Source organism: Labeo rohita, chromosome 8 (genome assembly GCF_022985175.1).
Source record: "Labeo rohita strain BAU-BD-2019 chromosome 8, IGBB_LRoh.1.0, whole genome shotgun sequence".
Taxonomy (NCBI): domain Eukaryota; kingdom Metazoa; phylum Chordata; class Actinopteri; order Cypriniformes; family Cyprinidae; genus Labeo; species Labeo rohita.
The window spans coordinates 1,363,496-1,388,981 of record NC_066876.1 but is presented as its reverse complement, the minus strand read 5'-3'; the positions used below and the strand labels follow the sequence as shown (position 1 = coordinate 1,388,981).

Genomic DNA, 25,486 nt, shown 5'->3' with positions numbered 1-25,486 from the left:
AGCTCGTGATCTGGTGTTTTCCACGCCTGAGAGCGGCTCAGTTCACAGTAAACACAGTGAACTCATTTATTGCATGTGCTGTAAGTTTAGCGCATGTTTGGGAACACAACGGACACCAGTTATCCTTTATTTATGTGGCAGATGATTACAGCATTTCACTAGATTTGTAGTGAGAAGTGTTTTTGTAAGCCTGTTTTTTACTGAGGCTGGGGTTTTCCTTCAAAATAAAAGCTCTACTGCAATTTCCATCAAAATAAAACTTAAAAGTGCAGTATGAATTGCTGACAGCTAGCGGTTTAGGTGGGTAACGCTACTGCAGTCCAAATTCAAAATATCTCTTTCAGGTGTAGAAATAAGAAAAGAAGTATTGTCATTTCTCTGCCGTAGTGTAAAGCAAAATTAATATACCTTTGAAGTATTCATTTTCATTTATTTTACAGTGCAATTTTTTTTTTTGCAATATTTGGCTCTTACTGTCATAGGAATAACAGTAATATAAAATTATTATTATTATAATCCAATTTGTTTGGCTTCTAAAACAGTGTGAATGTAATTTAGACTGAGGCAGTATATCACAGCTAAAAAGAGGGTTAAGTCCCCTTTAAAATTCAGGTACAAGTCAATTCACTGACTTTTTCTTAGGAACGTGGGTTGGAGCACTTAATTTTGAACCCTCAAAGTGTATTAGATTAGAAGAATTTAACTTTAAAAGGTACAAAATTTTCATTTTTTGCTAGTCTTCATTTGTCTTTTTTTTTTTTTTTTTTTTTTTTTTTTTTTAATATTGCAGTAAATATTGTATCATAGACTTCATATTGCGATATTATCATATTGTGAGATTTTTATATGGTTATTTCCCTAATAGATATATAATGATGTAACTTGTGAAACATACATAACTCATGTATGTGCAGTCTTGCTTCTCAAGTAAATTTATTTAGTTTTAAGGATATTTTTACTGGAAATGAAGAAAAATAAATACTAGTTAAAAAGTTTTTTTTTCTCCATGCGTAACTGAAGCTGTATTTCATCTGAAAGGTGATGATTTTCTTGTTATACACACAGTATAACAGGACAAGAATAAAAATATGTTTTGTAAAGCCTGATTTAATTCAGTTACATTGTGTTTCTGTGTGTGTGTTTGAAATATTCAAGCCAGTCTCTTGCCTCAGTTGTGCTGTTTGTCTTAGTACACAATTAAAAAAGGCCAGACATCTTTAGGAGAGAGAGAGAGAGAGAGAGAGAGAGAGAGTGTGTGTGTGTCAAACTCTCATTTTACTCTGCCAATAACACACAGACTGCTAGAGAGAGAGAGAGAGAGAGAGACATCTACAGCTACGCAAATGCACCCATGCAGCACTTCACTGCATCAATACAGTGAAGATCAAAATTAGAGAACAATTTATGAACACTTAATTTTTCTAGAAATAATGTATTCTTCATTGTTCAAAATTTTAAGTAATTTTAGTTGTGACTATACCATGCTAGTAGAAGTGTTTTACAAAATACAGCCTTCAACTAAAGATTTTCCCTCCCGTTCGCCGTGATTTGTGCCCCCTGTAGAAATTTAAATGCCACCCGATGGAGGTGTCCTGGCCAGTCTTGTCATTGCTTGTGTTTATACCAGCCACCTCGCAGCAATTTTCTGAAGCGCCCCAGAAGCTGCTCTCTGCACTGCATCGCTAAATTTAGGCGCCTAGTCTATTTTTGACGGATAATAATAATAATCGTCTTGCTATCGTCAAAGGCATCAGCAACAGGCGATATCTCTATCGTCGATACACGATACTGTCGTCTATCGGCACAACCCTAGTCTCTGCATTATCCTGTCTTCACGTGCATTTGTCTTAGATGGATGACCAGCATTTTTGGGGGACTTGAATGCATTAGTGTCATTGTAAAGATGAAATATTCTAGAAATCACAGATTTGGAACGACCAACTTCTCTTGCACTGGCTGCTTTTGGCCTTCATCTGGACAGCTTGCTGTTGGAGGGTTTCAGTCACTTTAGAACGGCTATCTTGCAAAGTCTCAGTCATTTATTCTGTACTGGGATTTGTGTGGGGGCTGTTTGGTTTGAATCAGCTTAATTGCAGAATTTTTTTGGTAATCCAGAGGGAAAATGAATGCGAAAACACTTCCACTTGAAAAGAGAATCAGATGTTTTTTCTATAACAGTCATTAGGAAAGTTTTTCCACAATAGTCTGCATATAAAAAGCTGCTCGAAAGTAATGCATGGTATGATTTTTACATTGTGGCCAGTAGCGATGCAACGGATTACAAAACTCACGGTTCGGATCACTCACGGTTTTTGAGTCATGGATCGGACCGTTTTCGGATCAGCAAAAAAGGGGAGGAGTCAAATGTAATTTGCTTTCCATTTATTACAAGAACAGTATGGCAAGAAACTTTTGGTTTTATCAAAAATAACTTAAATAAAATAAAATACAAAAATAAAATCAAGAAATAACCAGCTGAATAAATACAATTTTAAAATAAAATTTTCAATACTTCAATACTTCAGTGCAGCAGTTGAAAAACAACCTGAGACCTGAAAACAGACCAAACCTTATAATGACAAATTTGCGGGGGGTACGGTACGGTACAGGACGGTACTTTTTTTTGGTACATTACTCTCTGTATAATAACAAACATTTATATAAAAAATAAGTTGAAAAATCTTAATTTCAACATTTTAAACAATATGGCCCTACAATCTTTTTTTTTTTTTCTCTTTTTAGAAATTCTTGTGTTTTAATTTTTCTGATAATCAAATACAGGCATTAAACATTTATATATTTTTAATGAAATGAAAATTAAACCCTTTTATTTGCTGCCAAACAAACATTTTTTTTCTGTTATTTCTGTGATTATTATAATTTCTGCATTTAGTTGTTTTATTTAAATTTGCCAGAAATGGGAATATAAACACCTACATTATACTGTACAAAAGTAATACAAGACTAATACATTTCTGTTACATGTTAAACATTACTTTTATTTTGACAGGTTGCCGGTTAGTTTTTGTGTGTATACACTATGATATGATGCTAATTTTCTCAAATGACCCGTAAAATTTACACAAAGTGACTCTTACAGCAGTTCTGGAGATTAAGTTTATGCGTTTATGTCGTCATATAATGAGACGCAGAGGCCGAAAATAACTGCGAGCGTCACGTGTGCTTCAGTATTTGTGTAGTAAACAAAACCGTGTCTCCGCCATTAATTCATACAGAGCCAAACAGAACATGGAGGATTCATATTTAAACCGTCTTTTTGTGTTTTTAATATTCACAGACACTAGTCCATATCGTGATTCGAATTAAGTGAGACCTACTTTTGATTTATTAGTCCAAAAATTGACGAATTCTGTGGCATCCCGTGCTATAGAGTAAATCTGTTTTCATAAATGGACTCCGCAATCCCATCCACGTTTTAGCGGAGGAGAAATTGTAGACGCGTGACCACGTAACGTAACGTTAGATAAATAACATAAGGCTATCTCATTTGTTTAATAAAAGAACAAGGTATAGACCTGTTCTATAGGAAAGGTAACCTTAAATGACATCTGTTCTGATCTGGCGCTATATAGAAAATAAAGTTTATTTGACCTTCAAGGGGGGGCGGGGGCTGTCCTTGGGGGAGTGGGCTGCCCCCCTAATATAATGGCAGGGGAAACACTGCAATCTACAAGTTTTAAAAATGAGTTAATCCGCGGGTCACGTGGATTCCAAACTGTGGGTCGTGATCCGCATGGATCACGGATCAACCGCGATCCGTTGCACACCTAGTGGCCAGCTGGCTATGGCATTGGTCCAGACTGGTTGAGGTAGGATGTCAGTATGTGTGAGTCTTTTGTATTGTGTTCGCTCTGCTTCAGCATCTCTCTGATCACACTTCATACAGGATTTCTGGAGCACAAACCTCACAGCCTCACACAGCCTTCAGTGACAAACGCTCACAGCTCGATACTTATTAGGCACAGAGTTTTGAACTCGAGGACAGATGAGTGATATTCCTGCTGGATGCTGATCACATATGAAGCAGCTCTCTGTCAGAGGTCATGTGCAATCGGAGGTAACATGTGGGTTTTGTGTTAGGACAGAGTTCAGCATATGGCCTCCCATATGTTCACCAAGACAAGAAACAAAACAGCCTAACTTGTTAATCAGCTAACTAGTTAGCTTCTGTCACGTTGTGTTCTGTAATCTTTCTCGTGTCAAACACGGACAGTGTTGCAGTACGTCAGCCCGCATCTGAAGAGGTCGGCGGGTCTTTCTCACAGTAACATCAACAACTTTTTATGATGTTTGATATTGATTTGCTCTGTCGTTATATATCAGTCTCATGCAGATGTTGTAGATGATGAACCTCTCATGTATCATGTATCTCTCATGCTGGCTAAGCTTTTATTGGTTATGACATTCAAGACCAACTCCTGACCCTAAGAATCAAACATTAGCAAACAGCTTGCATCAAATATGAATGATACTGCAAAATTGTGCAGCTTGTTACATTAATTTTGTGATATTCAGTGAAATCTTAATTAAATATAAGGATGTGTTGTTGCTGTAACTTGAGGTGTTGTTGTAAAAATAGCTTGTAATTACAGACGAAACGTATGCCAACGCTGAGGAAATGGAAATGCAGAGACTGCTGGCTGAATTGGTTTTTGACATGGTGTTTTCAGTCCTCTGTGTGTGTGTGTGTGTATGTGTGTGTGTGTGTGTGTGTGTGACGACATCGCAGTGGATTATTCAAGTTTCTATGTCAACAGGCTAAAAAAGGGCTGACCTTGATCTCTGACTGCTGTTGGACATACAGTAAAGCAATATCACCAAAGATTCAGCTGAGACACAGTATATCACTCACTGCACTGATAACACATGATTAAAGCAATGCCATGTGCAAATAAATGATACTAATTCACAGAACGGACTTTACGGAAACTATTTTCTAGTGACTCCTAACCCAGCTAACAATTTTTGGTTCCCAAAACATTGTTTTTTATGGTTTGTTTTTGGTTAGCCAGGAAAGTTTTCTTATTGTTAGTTTTTGGTTCAAAACATTATTTTAGTGTTAAGCTAATGTTCCCCTAACGTTATAACCATTCCCTGAACGTTATTTCGTTAAGGTTAGTTTTTGCCAGGAATGTTTTCTTAGTGGAAACAGAGCATTAGTTTTTAGTTTGTGTAACGAGTTTTAATGTTCCCATAATGTTATTATAACATTTCCCTAACCTCTTTACTTCGATGTGATCACCCTGCTGTAGGTCATTAATCATCCAGCACACTCACGACCCGGCATAGTATAAGCGGCATGAAAATGATCTGTATGGATGTCTAATCAGTATTATGAAAACCATATCATATTATTATTTTTTTTATTGTATTGTAATAAAAATAATTTGAGCACATCAACCATCATATTTAGGATTAAATAAGATTAAATCTGTCCATTAATCTAAGACCACGGGATACCCAGATTTTGCATTTCTTCAGCACCAAATAAAAATGACTTCAACACAATGTATAGTTTTATTTATTCACAGGTACGAAAGAATAAAAGATTACTTGACTTAAAATAGGACCTCAGTACATTCTTTTCTTACCACTGAAGTGTACAGTTTGTACAGCGGCCATTCTTTTTTTTGATCTGTAAATAAAAACTCGCCTAACATCATGTTCTCTTCGGTTAGGCATGTCAGATCCCTCCAGAATCATATATACTCTCTTAACAATATTAAGTTTAAGTAATCATTCATGAAGTGATTGATAAACAAAGCCATTAAAACAAAATGAGCGTTAACTTTTAAAAGGGTCATCGGATGCAAAGTTCACTTTGACATGTTGTTTGAACATTAATGCGGCTAAAGTAAACAGGCTCGTCACTCCACAGAGAGAAGAGAGGGGCGGGGCGAGCAGAGCTCATTAACATTTAAAGCAGCCTCGACCAGAACATGGTTGAATTTTGCAGAGCTGATTTTGACAAGGTAAAAATGGTGTTGTTTTACACAACCATTGAGAATTTTTTAACCAAAGTATATTATAGACTTTTCATTAAGACCCTAAATCATATCAACTGGGCAAAATGGGTATTCGATGACCCCTTTAAATTCCACGAGTACATGGCTCTCTGTGGAAGACAAGTAGGGTTGGGTATCGTTTGGGGTTTTTTCGATACCGGTGCCAAATCGATACTTATAAAACGGTACCGGTGCCAAAACGGTGCCTGAACCGATACTTTTAAAAAAGCCACAAAGTGGTGGATGACACAAGAATATATTTTTATTGGACAAAAAAGTTCTTTAAATTGAACAATGTATTAAAAGTAAAAAAAAAAAAAAAAAATAAGTAGTACTATACATTATTAAGTCAATGCAAAATGCAGCAACAATAAAACCTAAAGCCACCTAACCCAACTACAATAATTTAACAGCTTAAAATTTCAGCAGTTCTTTTGCAGAAATATGACTATATGTGATGAGATCTGGGAAAACCCGTCGGATGTCACGGTGGGACGTTTTCAGGAAATTCGTTTTATTATTCTATAACATCTTGTCTATCATCTCTGAAAATATCTCTTCAAAATTCACTTGTTTAGTGCAGAAAAATAGACATTTATTGCAGCAAGCAGAAATGACTGTCTTTCTCCTATGTTAAGAACGCGCTGCAGAGGTGCTTTCCCTTAACTCCACAGAAACAGTTAACCTATCAAAATAAACCACGTAACATATTTAGTAAAGGCGTATCAGTTCACATTCTCCACCAGTCCTGTGTAAAGTACGGCAAGCAAAGTTATTTATTTATTTATGTATTTATTTATTTATTTTAATATCGTGAGATGGCGGAGCACAACAACGCCGTCTGAAGTACTGCAGCTGCTCGCTTAACTGATCTTACTCGTCTCAATCTGCTCAGTTTTGGTGATGTCAGTGCCCTAAATGATGTTACGGGCTATTTCACATCCATAGATGAAGGATCGGATGATGAAGTTACTAAAGAGGAGTCGTCCGATGACAGTCTGTAAATTTATTTACAGACTGTAAATAATCGCTTTTACTACAAGGTAGGCTGCATTATTTACTAAACATAAAATGGGTGATCAGCGGAAAACAAACGTTAGTCTGTTTGTGTAATGATGCAGTAGCGCTCCTAACTTGACAGACAGCCCTCGTTAAACCCGTAAAGTGAAAGTGAAACCCGTCTCACTTTAAAGCCGTTTTTCTCAAAATCCCATTCCTGAAAATCATCGCTATCAGCCAACCTAAGATCGCCATAACGTAGGTTATGTAAAAAATAAAAGATTTGGAAAGGGGCCTGAACTCAGCTTTCATATGGTGTCAAAACCTAAAAAAGGTAAAATTTCACCATGTGTTGGGTTTTCCTAGATCGCATCACATATTTGCCGTCTCTGGCAAAATACGACACCTCTCCAGCTGATGTCTGCAAACTGTCAAACACGGTGCATCCCTCTGCTTTCAACTTTATTCCACATACCATCAAATGTTTCATTAGGTTTGACACGTTTTCCCTTTCACACGCAACTGCTGTAAAACATTTGCTGCACGTCGCAGTGTCTGAATCATTTCTCGTGAAATATAGCCGCACTTTAGAATGTTTCGTTTTTGGCATTTTAAGTTAGACGCGTTTAATGTAGCTTGCTAAGCTAACAGCAAACCACCTGCTGCAGTCAGAGCAAGTGTAACGATAGCTGCAGCATTCACGCGCTTCTCGGATGGTCTCATTTCCAGACGATTTGTGCTTTTAATTCGAAATGTGAAAATGGATAGTAACTACAAAGATGTCTTGGATTTCTATCATCAAAGCTTTCCGACGTTCACGTGAGTTTTCTCATTCAGTAAATAAATTTTCTGATCATTCTGACACCCCATGAATGCAGTATTTAAATTTAACTAGCGATCATGCATGTTGATGAATCAATGCTTCTACATCCGTGTCACAGCACCAGAAGACAAATACTTCAATCGACAGTTCGGGCATTTAAGTGGCACCGAAATGAGGCACCGAAATTCGCGTTCTGATTCGGTCCGGTACATACCGGTCACATGGGTACCGGTGCCGTATTGGCACCGGGTTTCGGTAACCAACCCTAAAGACAAGTGCAAACACATGCTGGAAAAAACACTTGCAGATCAGAGGCGTGCAGTAAATGAAAATGAAACAAACCCATCAATTTATGATTTTTGGTATCCCTCTATGCTTAATCCTGGCTTAATATAATTATTTAAAATGTGTTTTGATTGATCTAACTTCTGCTGCATTAAACGAATTTCAGGGCTCTGTATAGGTCATTACACAATAACATCTGTAACGTTTTCATTGGCAAGATTTTTTCAGGGTTATAAAAACAACCTGAGGATAACCCTTAGGGAATGTTCTGGGAATGTTATTTCTGTCACACCCCTGGACTTTTTAGTTGGTTTCTCCCATCATTTCCCCCTGCAGCTCTGTGTGTTTTGGTTTCTCCCTCATTGTCTGCACCTGTGTTTGTAATCAGTCTGTGTGTATATATAGCGTGTGTTTTCCCTATTGCCTTGTCAGACCTTGATGTTACCACCCTGTGTTCCAGTGTTTCCTTGTGGATTATTAAAGACTGTTCGTTTCACTACGTCGTTGTTCGTCTGTTCCTGCCTGAAACGTGACAATTTCATGGTTGTAAAAAAAAAAATAATAATAATAACCACCATGCAGTGTTCTGGGAACGTTGTTTTATGGTTGCAAAAAAATATAACCTAAAAAGAACGTTGCCCTAATGTGAAAAAAAAAAAAAAACCAAACGGAAACCAAAAACTTTAGAGGAATGTTCTGTGTTTGCTGGGTAAAGGATGAAATTGGTTGGCCAAAAGTCTTGAATAATTAAGATTTTTTCATGTTTTTGAAAGAGGTCTTTTCTGCTCACGCAGACTGCATATGTTTAATGAAAAATACAATAAAAATTATTTTTTTTTAAATAGCTGTTCTCTGTATAAATATCTGTTAAAATATAATTGATTGCTGTGATCAAAGCTGATTTTTCAGCATCATTACTCCAGTCTTCAGTGTCACATGATCCTTCAGAAATCATTTTAATATGCTAATACAAGTACAATAATAAGTACTCCTTTTTCCATACTGTTAAAGGGATAGTTCACCCAAAAATGAAAATTGTCATAATTTATTCAAGTTTTCCCAAATTCAATCCTTGATTCAAATTTATCATAAGCTTTGATTTTTGTCTAAAGAATTAATAATTATTTTAGTTTGAAGACTAAAATAGCTACCAAATAAATGCTGGTAACTTCAGTTTGACTAAAAGTAATGACTAAAAGCTGACAAAAATGCAATGACTTTTCGTCGACTAAAACTAGACAAAAACTATGAAAGACTCAGATGACTTAAATGTGACTAAGGCTATTAAACATTTTAGTCTCAAGATAAAGACTAAGACTAAATCAAAAATGCCTGGCAAAATCAACATTGTTTATTATATTTTAGTAATTTAAAAGATTTCTTCAGTGAGATTTCTATTCATTAAAGAATCCTAAAAAAAAAGTTTCCACAGAAATGTTAAGTAGCAAGAACTGTTTTCAACATTGGTCATAAGAACCATTATCAATAATTGAACTCTAGATCTGTTGTTTCATAACAAACTCAAACCATAAACCTCTTTTTGTGATTTAGGTTTGCTTGGAAATTCCACTCATGTTTCATTAAAAAAAAAAAAAAAAAAAAAAAAAAAATGTAAAGCAAAACTAGCCCAATGAACCCAATATTGCCAAAAATATCAAACCTCATAATATGCCTCTCCCAAAAATACGTATTTTTTTATTTCTTTCTTTTACAGTTCATACACAATTGTAACTTGAAAGTCAATAAATAGTAAGAGAAAGCTGAATGGCTCCTTCAACAAAACTCATCATTCAGCACAGTTGTATCTTTTCCATCAAGTACAGTTTATTGAGAATGTCAAACTTTTAATATCCCACAGGAAAGAAATCAACCCACAGTTTAAAAGTAGTGCAACCATTGGCAGCTAGTGTTATTTAAGATGACATATTTGAATTAATGTTGTTGGAGCAGAGAGAAATGTCTCTTAAAGTTTATAAATAGTCCGTCTCTGTTGCGTGGGCATAAACAGCGGCACGCAGACAGTCTGTGGATTACGTCTTACCTTTGATCTTAGACACACACCTGAGATGCAGCAGCCACGGCCCGCTTAGAGATTTATCCTGATTGCGTTTTAAGCCTTCGAGCCGGACAGGTGGTGCCATACGGCGAGAGACCGCGCGTAAGGACGGACTGCTCTGTAGGGCTAACCTTAAGAGAAAATGAGAGCTGTTTGAAGAGAAATCAAAGCAGAGCAGAGGTATCTGACTTTGCTGTCTGTCGACGGATGAATCTGCTGGAGTTGATGGAGAAGGTCCAACTGGGCAGCGAGCGTTGATGCTTGACCCTGTGGATGAATTATGGGAATAGGCAGTTCCTTTGCTCCCCGATCAGATCAGATCTTTACTATAAGGTACGTGCTGTTATTCCGCTGCGTTTTGTGAACGACACTCGCCAGGATGTTTTGCAACGTGCTCCCTGAGAGCTCCCAAGGCTGCTTTAGTCTGTTGACACAAGACAGGCTGTCTGTCATTAGCTGCATTGAGAGCATGTGTTTCCAGTTATGCCGTTCTTGTACGAAATCTGCCTGACGTCCTCGAGCGCACATTCACTGTAAGCTGTAACTGACTGTAAGCATCTTCTCATCGCTCTCAGTGAGTGTGTAATCAGTGATTTTGACATTGTTTGCTGAAGAAAACAAACCTCTCGCTCATCTGTCTTTAGCTGCTGGCCGATCAAATGTTTACTTTTACTTTTGTGTTTCTATATGTATGCGTTTGGAGGATGATTTAAATCAAAGTGACTTGCAATGCACTATAAGAAGTGAATTTGTCGCTGTGCTCTACAAAAACCAGTGCTGCTATCAGTTAAGCTTCTTTGTGATTGTTTGTGTTGTGAAAAGGGCTACAGTATGCAAATAAATTGTAATTTGGGAATTATGGGTGTGAGTTTCATTTAGTTTTAGGAAATTGATCTCATTCATAAACTCATTTCATTTAAGCTCAATTTCAGTATTTAATATTAAATGCAGATTTTGTATTAGCAACAGTCATGATGAAAGACTCTGCAGTGCATCGTTGTTGTTTTTTTGTGAAACAAACAAAGTTCACGAAGGGAACATTGTGAAACGAGCTTAATTAGATGATAGAGTTAAGGAAGGCTGAAGGTTTCCTCCGGTTAATAACTGACTCTTTCTCTTCCTCAGAGTGAGCTTGACGCCAAGACAGAACCTGTCCAGAATCATCCTGAAAGGAATCTTCCAGGGTGTGAAAGTGGTCCGGGGACCCGACTGGGACTGGGGCAACCAAGACGGTGAGACACACTCGCTGACACCTCTGATACATACTGTAGTTTGTTTCCGTTTCAGCCGCTCTCATCTCCATCAACAGCATCTTTAAGGCTTAAAGAAGCTTCTGGATCTGTTCAGTGCAGCATCTGTAGAGCTTATAGAGCACATAACCTGATTTTCATCCACTAGAAGAGTTGAAGTCTCTCATTTTGTGTCATGTTGGACTGTTAGGATGGACATTTAGATTTTTTATCCTGGAGAGTTTAGTTTGAATTCAAATTAAATGCCCTTAAACCAGTCAAGCTTTTTAGGTTTACCTGAAAATTCTGGTTGAAACGACTGAAACTAAACAGCAATGAGAAACTCATTTGAAAAGTGACTTTGCTGTTGTTTTTTACGTTGATAATATACGAGCTGTCAAATGTGAAGAGTTTATGGCAGAGACGATGAGTGCTGGATCGTGTCTGTTGAGCTGTTTCTTTAAAAATTAGCATGTGTTCTCATTCGAAGGTTGTATTTTAAAATGTTTAATCACTTTAACGATGAATGAGTCAAAATGTCCATGTGGTGTTCATTGTAGACAGTGACGCTCACTGCGGTTTGTTTCTGAATCTGCTTCTCTGTGTAATGTGTGATCTGAAAACATATTCTGTGACGTTAGTGTTGGTTAGTTGTTGCCGAGCACGTGTGTTAGTTGGTCATGGTGGTTATTAGATGTTGTAGCAGATGAGATGATGAATCTCACAGAGCTTGTGAACGTGTCCAGATCCATATTTCACCTCAAAATCAATCCATTACGAAATTAAAACCTTTTCTTAGGCTTTTAGATAATTACGATGATTGTGACATTTCCTTTGCATTTCTATGTTTTGCATAAAGAAAAATAAGCCTACTTTTAGCACCATTAGGATTTTTTTTTACAAACAAGATATTGTGATTAGGCTTGACAATGTTCATAAAAAATAGACTTGATTTTCTTTATGCAAAATATGATTGCTTATTTCGTCTTGTGATTTGGGGGTAAATCTTGACAGGTTTTGTGAGATTCACCTGTGTTCACCTGTATTTGCCTGTATTTTTTGCTGTACCCTTGTTGTTTGAGTATCCTTTCATTGTGAAAAGTGAAATATTGGCTTTGTTCAGGTGAAGTATTCATATGAACATATCACAACCCTAATTTGATTGAAAAAGTGACACTAGATCTGAAAATGACTGGCATTGGTGTGTTTTAGTTGTTGCGTTTCATATACTCTGATCCATTGTCAGAAACAGGCAGTATTTGCTCCCTGGAGTTGATGTTATTCATTTCATGAAGGCATATTTTTATCCATTCACACTGATTCCATTTGCATGAAGTAGAATAATTATGACCGTTACCCATATAAGCAAATCAACATCAAAAATTCAAATTCGTGATTTACTGTGTTTTGTGTGTGGATCAAGTCATTACTCACTTATCTTCCCCTTCATGTTAATGAGACGTGCGGTAACTTTGTTTACTTACTGTACGTGACTCCATGTAAGGAGGAGACTTAAGCTACACACTAGTGTCCAGTAAAGTTCTTCCAGTAAGTGTTCTGGCACTCCTGGTTTTCTCCCAAAAGCAATGTTTTCCAACTATGCTTGTGGATTATTCGTATCAGTTCACTTCACAGCCACTGTTTTTTTTTTCTTCTTTCCCATCTATGTGGTCACAATGAGCTACGGCACACACCCTACATGTCATCAGCTCTGGCTCTGTTCACACGCTCACGTAATGTTAAGGGTCTAAAAGCAGGATCCAGTTTTGTGGCATGCATTGAAAAAAAACTGTGACAATTTGAAGTTTTTTTTTTTTTGTTTTTTTTTAAATCACATCCCATGAAAATGTGGTTTTCTTTGCATTTAAAGTCTTTCATGCAAAACCACTACATGTTAGCTTCACATTCAGCAGTGCTCACAGCTGTAGGTCACTTCAGTCTCTGCATAGGTATTAAACACCATAAACACATCTCAAAATGTAGCATATTAAACCGCAGGAATTCTCAGACAATTGTTTGCACTCTGACCCTGCTGTCATCTGATTTCTCATTTCTTTCAGACAAATTGTGTGCTTGTTAATTTTTAAATGCTTTTTCTCCCGTCTCTGAAGTTTATATCCTTCAAAGCGGCTGACACTGGTCTGAGACTCCTGCCCTGTGCTGCTTCTGTGTGTGTGTGTGCGCATGTGTGAGCAGGAGGTGAGGGGAAGGTTGGGAAGGTGGTGGATATTCGCGGATGGGATCAGGAATCGGGGCGTAGTGTGGCTAGTGTCACCTGGTCCAACGGAACCACAAATGTCTACAGAATGGGCCACAAGGGCAAGGTGGATCTCAAATACGTGTCTGATGTGCAGGGAGGATACTACTATAAGGAACATCTGCCCAAATTAGGTAAGAGCAGTGACCTGTAGCTCATAACAATTATTTATTTTTGCATTGAACAAATCATTTTCCTTCCACAAATACAAAGATCAAGCACATACATTTGTCATTTTTACCATCAATAACGCAATACATTTTACTAATAATATTATTATTTAGTAAAATTATTGCGATTGTATTATGTAGTAGAATTGTTGCAAATATTCCAATAATCATGTATATCACTATAAAAAAGACAGTGTAAAAGGACACAGACTCAGATGAATCAGTGAACCATTTCAGTACAAACTGATTTATTGAACTGTTATCAGTCATGCTGATATTTGAATGTACTGTTTGGTTGCGGTACATTGTGGCCTGCTAAGAAATGTTGCTCCAGAGTAGCGACGGTATTTTTACTCCCCAGCACTGGTGCTTGATGCTGTTTTATCTGGTGTGTGTGTGTGTGTGTGTGTGTTGTGTGTAGGTGAGCACGCAGAGCTGCAGCGGCAGGAGAGCGCAGACAGTCACTCGTTTCAGCAGGGTGATAAGGTCAAGTGTCTGCTGGAGGTGGACATCCTCAGACAGATGCAGGAGGGTCACGGCGGCTGGAACCCAAAAATGGCAGAGGTGAAAATCACTTGTATTCACTTTGTAAAAAATGTTCCTGGTCTTGCTGTGCAAGATTTTATCAGTGCACTTCATTTCAAAGAAAAAAGGTTGCTTTTGGAAATTATATTATTATAAAAGTTATTACCTTTCTCCACACTGAAATAACTTCTTTGTTGATGTCATCAAGGTCATGAAGGTCAGCACGATAACCTTGACGGATTGTTTCATTTAATTTAGAAACACCTCAGATTATAAAAGTTCAGTGTCTTCTGAGTGTTCCTCTGGTGGTTTACTGTAACTCAAAACAAAATGTTATATATACACCTCCTGGTAAGAACATTTAGTACATTTTAAAGTGGAATGCATTAATCTGGTGCACTTAGAGCAAAATGAAAAGCTCCAACCCAAATTGAACAGTGAAAAGTCTTTAAATTGGACTTATGTTGTGGTAGTGTCTCAGTCCGGTATATTATTGTTATCATTAATAGTAGTTTCAGTGCTTGAGTTAATTAATGTGACAGTAAGACAGTAATATATTGCAATATTGCAATACAACTACAGTATACATGTAAAGGCAACACTTTACAATGAGCCTCCATTTGATGGCATTAGTTAAGTACATTAGTTAACATGGAGCAACAATGAAAAATACTTTTTTTAATTGTAATGTTAATGGACCTGAGCTGACATAAATCAACAGTGAATGTTTGATTAGTAACTATCGTTAATAAAAATTAAAAATACTGTTTTTTTTATTGCTCCTTGTTAGGTAATATTATTTAATGCAATAACTAACATGAAATAGTGACCTTATTGTAAAGCGGTATTAATGAAAATGTAAAAATTAATGTTTCATAATGTTCTATAAAAAAAATATATCATTATTATTGTGACAGATTAGACTATTCTGAGCTACCAAAGTCTAGGTAAATTATAGGAAACTGTGTTTTCTGTTGGTTTTTTTTCCCAAAATTTCAGGTGCACTTTTCAAATGTGTTTTATATGATATAATATATCCTTAATTTTTCAAGGAGTGTTTGGGGTGTAATAACAATGCAAAAAAAAAAAAAAAAAAAAAAAAAGATGCTGAAAAAAATCCAGTAACACTTTAGTATAGGGAACAATCAACTATCACTATTAACTAGTTACTTATTAGCATGCCTGTTATTATCATATTGGCTGTTTATTTGCACGACCATATTTTACATCCCTAATCCTACCCAATACCTGAACTTAACAAACTTACTATTAATAAGCAGCAAATTAGGAGTTTATTGAGGCAAAAGCCATAGTTAATGGTTTGTTAATAGTGAGAACTGGACCTTAAAATAAAGTGTGACCAAAAGTCCTTATTGACTCATTTTGATTTTGAAGTAATATTGGTGAATTTTGTACAGTTGTAGTGAGATTCCCTCAGTAAAATACAATTATTAACATGCTTTTTTTTTTGTAAAGTGTTTTTGCAGTGGATATCAGTGTTTGTATTTGACTCTGCTGTGTTTATGTTCTCTCGTGTGGCTAGTACATCTCCAGAATCGGCACCGTGCACAGAATAACAGACCGCGGGGACGTACGAGTCCAGTACAGTAACAACATCCGCTGGACCTTCCACCCCGGAGCTCTGACCAAGGCAAGCAGATCCCTCACAGAAACACAGAAACGGCTCGACGTGTTCAAAGGAAAGCCGCGTCTGTTGTCCTCACATGTGAAATGTTTGTTCAGGCCGGCTGTACATCAGTCTATTTTTACTGTGAGCTGTATATATTTAGTTACGCTCAAGCTCATACGTAGACCGTCCGTATCACGAAGCCTCCTTTGTTTGTAAAAAAAGCGAGCCATAAATAGATGGCTGTGCCTGTTTCTGTCTGCTTATGTGCGGGGCTGACGATTAGCTAAAGCTTCAGACGACTTTGACTAATCCGTCTTTCAGGAAGTGTGTGCTCCTATAATAGAGTCTGGCCTCTCCATTCATGTGTGTGCAGGTGAATACGTTTGCCGTGGGTGAGCTGGTGAAGGTGCTGGATGACATTGACAGTGTGAAGAGACTTCAGGTTGGCCATGGAGAGTGGACAGACAGCATGGCTCCAGTAGGTTCCTCCGCAGCACACACTTTACTCTGCAACGTCTCGGAGTGAAAACCACATTTATTTGTGCCAGTAAATAAACTAAAAATAAACTAAGTTCCCGAGTGTTTTTGTGACTGGTTTTAAACAAAAAACAGGAAGAGCAGAGGTTTTGAGAAAAATGCAAATGTTAAAAATAGAAAGGCAATTCCATTGCCAAATCATGACAGAATTACAGCAATGTACTAAATAGCCTTTAAAGGAGAAGTCCACCTCCAGAACAAACATTTACAGATAATGTACTCACCCCCTTGTCATCCGAGATGTTCATGTCTTTCTTTCTTCAGTCGATAAGAAATTATGTTTCTTGAGGAAACAAAATCAGGAATTTTCTCCATATAATGGACTTTCAAAATGCAGTTTAAATGCAGCTTTGAACAGCTCTGAATGATCCAGCCTAGAAAGAAGGGTCTTATCTAGCAAAATGTTTCTCAACATATCCTAACTGCACTGACCCGGATTACACACGGTACGCATGCGCATTGTAGAGACGAGACAAGATGAGCATTTGAGCTTAAAAAGTATATAAATTTTCAATTTGTTTTGAAATAACCAATCGTTTTGCTAGATAAGACCCTTCTTCCTCAGCTGGGATTGTTTAGAGCCTTTGAAGCTGCATTTAAAACTACATTTTGGAAGCACCATTGAAGTCCACTATATGGAGAGAAATCCTGAAATATTTTCCTCAAAAAACATAATTTCTTATCGACTGAAGAACAAAAGACACAAACATCTTGGATGACAAGGGGGTAAATTATCTGTAAATTTTTGTTCTGGAAGTGAACTTCTCCTTTAAAAAGGCTTATGTCTGTCTATAAAAGATGTGTTTATAGACTTTTTAGTGATCTTTTTTAAAGAGATGCAATAATTTTCCCTATACACTGGATACTAAATAATACAACATTAAAGAAGAAGTGTGGTGCCATATTTCATTCTTCATAAATGATCAGGCAGTAACTACACAGATTTAAGGTTCATAAGCCTAACAATGTAACAGTAAGTTTGATTCACTAAAAAGAGCCAACTGATATTAAACTTTGTTGTAATTTACTAATTGTATTTAACTATTTTGATTAGTATTTTAGAATTATTTTAAATCAGTGCTTTTATAAATTAACTTTTATAATTGTATAATTATACATTTTGAAGTAGTTTTTCTTTTGTTGAAATGTGTGATATTGATGGTGACTACAGTAATTCTGACAGCACTATTCATTCATTTAACACCTTGTCATCTGATGCTTAGGTGTTCATGTGACGAGCGTGTGTGTGTGTGTGTGTGTTTATTGTCAGGCGTTGGGTCAGGTCGGGAAGGTTTTAAAGGTGTATGCAGACGGTGACTTGCGCGTGGCTTTCGGAGGTCAGACGTGGACCTTTAACCCCGCGTGTCTCTCTGCCCAGCCTGGAGAGGTCGACGCCAATCTGATGACTGCTGAGAACTCCAGCGAATCAGGAAGTAAGAGTTCACAGGAAGTACTGTCCACCCTGATCATAATTACATAATGATAACAATCATTTTTATTTGACTTTCTCATGAAGATAAAAGAGAAAGTAAGCATGACTTCTGTTCTCTTCACATTTTCCTGCATGATGCCAACACTTGTTTTTCTCGTTTCAGCGCTTAGTGTATCTCTCTCTCTTTCTCTCTTTCACACGCTGTGCAAGTGGATTGTTTGTGATGTTTGTGTCTTGATGCATGGTGACATTTTGACTCATTCTGACTGGTTTAGAGGGTTTGAACTGTGGGACAGTAACATTTGGGTACATTGAACCCTTTTCTGAACACAGAATTAAAACATCTCTTTCCTTTTCTGTCGTTCAGGTACGGTCATTTCAGTCCTGGAGAAGCTGCTCTCTCAGTCCACGGAGCAGGATCATCCAGGCCGGCTGGTTATCGAGGCGGCTCACGGGAACGCCGTTAAAGTGCGTGAACTGGTGCAAAAATACCCTGACAAGGTTAGTGCCTCATAGTTGAAAGAAATCGCATTTTGTTTCCATGCGTTATCCTAAGGGAGGGAATCTCCAGACATTTCAAGTTATTTCTGGTGTCTCTGTCCGAAGGGTTATAGCCTTTCCCTTTATAAACACACAGCCACTAGAGACGGGCTGACGCTGGCCAGCAGTGCTCAGCTGTTTATCTGCCTTCTCGAGATAAAAGCATCCTTTCTGTAAGAGCTGCACTGCACTAGAGACTAGCGATGTCACAATACTCAATATAATACTGAACCGTTCAGTACGACATCCATGTTTCAATACGCATTTGTGAATTGTGGTTTTTCGGTTTTGCATTTAAATAATGTACTTGTTTTATTTCTCTCAAAATTTGCTGTGTGTGTGCCCATGATTTCACATGCTGAAATGAGGAAAAGTCTCCCCGCTTATATTTAAAAAAGCAACACACGCAGAGCATCTTCCCTTTTAATGAAATGCAATGATAAACCTTTCTGAACCTGTTGTCCAACAAAAGAGAACATTATAACTTATATTTACTTCACAGCATCAGTCGAGTGTTTGAAATAACTTCCTTTTGTGATCTTATGTGGCTTCTTATCATAGAATGAGGCAGACAGTATATTCTATACTGTATGTTCATTAGCAGTGGTTTACAAATATACTTAATCATTATGAAAATACCCGAGATGGCTTGAAGAACACAGATAAACCATATATTATTGCAGACGAGTGTTTATTGTCCTTACATTTCATTATTCAAAACGTTTAACGTTATATCTTGTTTTTATTCAGTTACAGCAATAGCAATACCTTTATCCTTTATGCCCTCTGGCGTCCAGTATGAATGAAACCCATCCTATTTTGCGTAAAAATTGGAAAAATAATATCTCTCCCAAAAGAAATATTAAGCAGGCATATAATAATCCACGCTTTTTCCAATGTACAGAGGTTTACAGGAGTATTTTGTTGTTAATTAAATGCAAAAAAACAACAACAAAAAAAAACACACTGATGTGGCAAGCTACAGAACCGAACCGACAACCGTGGTTAAAAACCAAAGTACGTATTGAACCGTGAACTAACTGTATTGTTGCATACCGTAGATCATGTGGGAGATAAGTTAAAGGTGAACTCCACTTCCAGAACAACAATTTACAAATAATTTACTCACCCCCTTGTCATCCAAGATGTTCATGGCTTTCTGTCTTCAGTTGTGAAGAAATTATGTTTTTTGAGGAAAACATTTCAGGATTTTTCTCCATATAATGGACTGATATGGTGCCTCGATTTTGAACTTCCAAAATGTGGTTTAAATGCAGCTTCAAATGATCCCAAATGAGGTTGTAAACGCGTCCACGGCACTACGAATCACTTATAAATTCATTATCTGTGTACTCCGGCTCAGAAAGGTAGAGTATGATGAAAAACTCCATCTTTTTTTTTCCTACAACTTCAGAATCGTCCGACATCGTTGTACCTTTTTGTTTGTAAACAGCATTTGACTTACTTGCGCTTCCTTAGTCTTTGTGCGTTCGCTTTGTAAACACTGGGTCTGTAGTTCCACGTGACCTTTCGACTTGATTCAGTAGTACGTAGTGTCGTGGACACACATCGCAGAGCCTGTGCTACATGAGCTTTTGTGCTTAAAAAGTATACTTTTTTTTTTTCCGAAAAAAAAAAAGAACAATTGTTTTGCTAGATAAGACCCTTCTTCCTCGGCTGGGATTGTTTAAAGTCCTTTGAAGCTGCATTTTAACTACATTTTGGAAGTTCAAAATCGGGGCACCATATCAGTCCATTATATGGAGAAAAATCCTGAAATGTTTTCCTCAAAAAAACATTATTTTGTTCACGACTAAAGACAGACAGACATCTTGGATGTCAAGGGGATGAGTAAATTATTTGTAAATTGTTGTTCTGTAAGTGGACTTCTCCTTTAAAGGAATAGTTTTGTAGAAATTTGTCATTCCATCACTGTCACACCAATGGATCCTCTCCAGTGAATGGGTGCCGTCAGAATGAGAGTCCAAACCGCTAATAAAAACGTCACAATAATCCACAAGCATGTTTGTAAGAAACAAATCCATCAACTCATCCATTGGTGAGACAGTGATGGAATGACGTATTTCCCCAAATCTGATGAAGAAACGAACTCCTAATCTTGAATGGAATAAGGATAAGTAAATTCTCATTTTTGGTTGTGCTATTTCTTTAAGGTTTCTTTTGTGCTATTTCTTGTTTGGCAAGGAAAGTCTTTGCAGAAGTCTGTGATTGTCTTCAGGTGGATATTAAGAACCAGGGGAAGACGGCTTTGCAGGTGGCCGCCCATCAGGGCCACGTGGAGGTGGTGAAGGTTCTCCTCCAGGCCAACAGCAGCATTGAAGCTAAAGATGAGGACGGAGACGCTGCGCTACACTACACAGCGTTCGGGTAAGCACCGATGCTTGTTCCAGCCCTCCAGAACTGGTTATAACTTACACTTATAAGAACAGGCCTTATGCACTTTACCAAATACTAGATGCAGGACGTTCTGAGGAAACAGCAGTGTTGTAGTCTGCCAGTCTTTAGTAAACTGTATTTAACCCATTACCATGAAGGCACACTTCAGAGATGTTAAGCATGTAAAAATGCAGTTTTAATTGTGCCCAGAGTGGCTTTCTGCGAAGTTGAGATCTAATCTTCACTGTAATTGATTACTTAAAGGATTAAATTCAAGCATCCCTTTGTTTCTCAGAAAACGCACCATGCCAGGGCTACACCATGTGTATACATTTAGAACAGAACCAGGCCACAGTGGTATTATCTAGTTCTGTTCTGACTGATTACTAGCTCCTCACACGAGTTTGATATCTGGCTATAACTCGCTAACTCGCTGGCCATTTTTGTTCAGTTTTGTGAGTATGAAGCGTGACAATTGAATTTTTTACAATAAACACTTGCTACTGTGTTAGGTCACTGCTTGATGTGCTGTGTTTGCCCTGATCCACTGCACTATATGATACATTTACCACTGTCAAGTCCAGTTTTTTTTGTTAATGATTATTGTGATGACTATAGCGTGTGTCAGTAGTACATTCAGTATTGTAGGCCGTAATTGTATACTTTGTCTTGATTTATTTGTAATTTACTCATGCACTGTATTCTTCTAAATCACGTTGACTCTAAGTTCTTTTCCACTGTGCTCTGTGTTTGTGTGTGTCTGATATGTGTTTTGTATGCTGTGTGTGCAGGAATCAGGCAGAAATCGCACGCTTACTGCTCAGTAAAGGAGCCAATGTGAACCTGCTGAATAACTCCATGTGTACAGCGCTGCACATCGCTGTCAATAAAGGCTTCACGGACGTGGTGAGAGTGTTGACGGAACACTCAGCAGACGTCAACCTGCAGGTTAGACAGAAGACACATGCCTCATGCCTCATGCCTCAGTAAAGCTTATTAGCCTGGGTATTTGAGTGCTTAAGGAAGTGGATCAGTGATCTGTTTCTCTTTATTTCCATTAATAGTACAATAAATAATGAATTATCATCATGTACATGCTAAACTTATAACTCATACAAATATGTTTTCAGTAAATGCACAGTTCTTAAGAGCAGCATTCTTTCTCCTGATCCGAAAAACACAAAATCTGCTAAAAGTAGTTTTAATTTTTTTTTTTAAATGCTAAATAAACAAGTTGGAACAAATGTACAGAGCCATTAAAGAAGAAGTCCACTTCCAGAACAACAATTTACAAATAATTTACTCACCCCCTTGTCATCCACAATGTTTGTGTCTTTCTTTTTTCAGTCGTAAAGAAATTATTTCAGCATTTTTCTCCATATAATGGACTGATATGGTGCCCCGATTTTGAACTTCCAAAATGCAGGCTGTGCATGTGGCTGTAAATGATCCCAACTGAGGAAGAAGGATCTTATCTAGTGAAACGATCGGTTATTTTAATAAAAATAATACAATTTATATACTTTTTAATGCCAAACGCTGGTCTTGTCTTACTCTGTCTGGACTGTTTTTGTTCCGGTTCATGACAGTTAGTGTGTGTCGAAAAACTCCCATCTCATGTTCTCCCTCAACTTCAAAATCGTCCTATATCACTGTTTTACCTTTTTTGTTAAGGGTGTTTGATCTTCTTTGCATGTTCACTTTGTAAAGACTGTGTCGGTACTTCTGCAGTGATGTAGGATGATTCTGAAATGATTTTTGAAGTTGAGGGAGAAAATATGATTGGAGTTTTTCGACATACCCTAACTGTCTTGAACCAGAATACACCGAGTTCAGGGAGAGTAAGACAAGACAAGCGTTTGAGATTAAAAGTATTTAAATTGTATTTTTTTTTAAAATGAAAATAACGATCGTTTCGCTAGATAAGACCCTTCTTCCTTGGGTGGGATCATTTACAACCACATTTGGGATCATCTGAAGCCACATTTAAACTACATTTTGGAAGTTCAAAATCGGGGCACCATATCAGTCCATTATTTTTGGAAGTGGACTTCTTTAAATGTCACATACATTGAAATGCCTTCATTACGGTTTAAAAAGTTGGTTGAAAGAATGACCAGAGTGAGCAGAGCTGGAATCTAGACAAAGATATAAAAGTTTTGATTTGTTAAAAAGGATTCAACACTTCAAAAAGTGTACACAGCCAAAAAAAGTAAGATTTTACAATTAGAGCTAACACAATGGTTAGGAAATAGAGAGAATTTTCATTTTAGGGCTTAAAGAGGATCCCTTTAATATTTCTGTAAAATAAAAAAGGGCAAGAATTAGATTTACCGGTGTAATTCAGGTGTTTTTTTGTTTGTCAGGATTCCTATGGAGATACACCCTTACATGACGCGATTGCTAAAGACTTCAGGAGCATCATTGAGATTCTGACTGTGGTTCCCAACATCGATTTCACGCAGCAGAACAACCGTGGCTTTAACCTGCTGCACCACGCAGCTCTGAAGGGCAACAAACTGTGAGTATTCAGCCTCCTCTGTGAAACAGTAACCATCCTCATTTATTACACACCTCTCTGAACCTGTGAATGGTCAGCCGTGTCATGCTGTTACTTTGCATGATAACGCTATACTGTATGTTTGACTGAATTTCCAAATAGTCACCTGTCTCTCAAACACACTCTCTCTTCATGTGTAGTCATTTCAACTTAAAGGGGTCATCAGACGCCCATTTTCCACAAGTTCTTTAGGGTCTTAATGAAAAGTTTATAACATACTTTGGTTAAAAATTCTCAATGGTAGTGTAAAACAACAAGGTGACAAGCCATGCTCTGAGAGACTGTTTACTTTAGCCGCATTTAGCCGCAAAACTTGCTAAGTAGCACGTTATTAGGAGAGGCAATTGCAAAAAAAAAAAAAAACCCTTATACTCACTTCTGCTGTAGGTGAAGCTGCCTCACGAATGGTTCGCACAAACTCATTGCATTAAGGTAGATTGGCACATTCCCTTCAAAAACAAACGTAATCTACTGCATCTTCAGCTGCTCAGATGTCGGGAGTAAATGGCGACCACTATGTTCATTATTACATACAACAACAAAACACCTTAATTGCTTAGGAGCCATTCTTGTCTGTGTCCCTGCTCCAGCGGCGAAACAATGGCAATCAGACTATTACAGCTCACTCAGGGCGGGTCTGAGGTAAGACGGCCATGTTAGTCAACTGTTGTGGGAGGGGCCTTGGTCTGTGTGATGTCACATAGAAAAAAAGCTGAGAATATCCTGATCTAAAAAAGGGGATATTAGTTTTAGGGATTAAATAAAAACCACTGGGTGGATTTTTATCATTACAGGATGGTTGTGTACACACACTGCCAAGACACTTTTATGTTCAAATAGGATATTGACAAAAATCTTCTGAGATTTTATCGATAACGATAATTAGACAATATTTAGCCGAGTGTGTTTTTGTGCTGGTATCTTAAGGACTACTATGGACAGCTGACACCTACATTTTTTGATATTCTTCATATTCTGTGTGGTGGTCATTCACACTTCACATTGTTAGAAATTAATCTTGTCCAATGTGTTTAAATTGATTTTTACCTTTTATGGGCATTTTAACTTTTAAAAAGCCATTTTTTCTTAAAAGTGTGCATTATCTTTTGAGTCAAATCCTTAAATTTAGGCTGTTACCAAGCAAATGAAATCAGTATCAATGCAAAGGAAACACTGAAGCTGCATCTCAAGTGGCGTTTAGATGTATTTACACACTGTGTAATGCAGCTCATGAATGCATTTAACCTGCAGTTACAAATTCATAAATAATGTTTTGATATTTTAAACATAAAACATGGAATACTGATATTTTAAATTATTTAAATCATAAAAAGATACTTTAAATGTGGAATTAAAGTCACAGTTAATGAGTCATTCAGGAACCAAACACTGTCATGTTGCTCAGAGACACAAAACAGTGCTGTGGCTGCGTTTGAAATGATTTTTGTTGGTGAAATAGAGCAAAAAGAGGCAATATGGTGTCTAAAACATAAGTCTCTTCATTCTTGTAAAAAAAAAAAAAAACAATATTACATTTGTAATCATGGTCATTTTTGGAGAAGAAAATTTTTGGCACTTTTAGTTTGATACTGATTAACTGTATGAAGTGGAATAAATCTATACATTTTCTGTCCCCATGTCTTGAATTTGTGATATATTTTAATAGACCAAATCATACACTGTTAATGCGTACATGCACTAGTCTGGACTTCACGTAATGCGTGTGCTGCACTCGGTAGGTGTTTTGAATGGCTTTTGCAAAATACTCGATAATGTCAAATTGAACATCGTTAAAACAACAATTACAACATTATCGCAGACAATATATATCACACCGCTATGTTCAAAAATTATGTAAAAGTGAATTTTGCATCCGATGACCCCTTTAAATTTCATGTCTTTAGGAAAATGATTGTGCTTGTCATGATGTTTTATCATCAGCAAAAACAAATTTACAGCAGATTTACATCCTGGCCCTACAAGACAGGGAGAGATGGGTCAATTACTTACAAATTATAGT

General features: G+C 37.2%; 1 protein-coding gene across 2 annotated transcripts in view; it reads left to right on the top strand.

Annotated features, from left to right (window-relative positions):
• Positions 1-25,486, top strand: part of mib2 (MIB E3 ubiquitin protein ligase 2) — a 68,917-nt gene that overhangs the window by 29,398 nt on the left and 14,033 nt on the right. For both annotated transcript variants that reach the window (XM_051117759.1, XM_051117758.1), the window contains exons 4-13: positions 11,315-11,421; positions 13,615-13,809; positions 14,267-14,409; positions 15,914-16,021; positions 16,374-16,478; positions 17,808-17,970; positions 18,337-18,470; positions 20,749-20,897; positions 21,698-21,854; positions 23,273-23,427. In XM_051117759.1, coding sequence (XP_050973716.1) covers positions 11,315-11,421; positions 13,615-13,809; positions 14,267-14,409; positions 15,914-16,021; positions 16,374-16,478; positions 17,808-17,970; positions 18,337-18,470; positions 20,749-20,897; positions 21,698-21,854; positions 23,273-23,427 — 1,416 coding nt within the window. The remainder of the gene's footprint in view (positions 1-11,314; positions 11,422-13,614; positions 13,810-14,266; positions 14,410-15,913; positions 16,022-16,373; positions 16,479-17,807; positions 17,971-18,336; positions 18,471-20,748; positions 20,898-21,697; positions 21,855-23,272; positions 23,428-25,486) is intronic.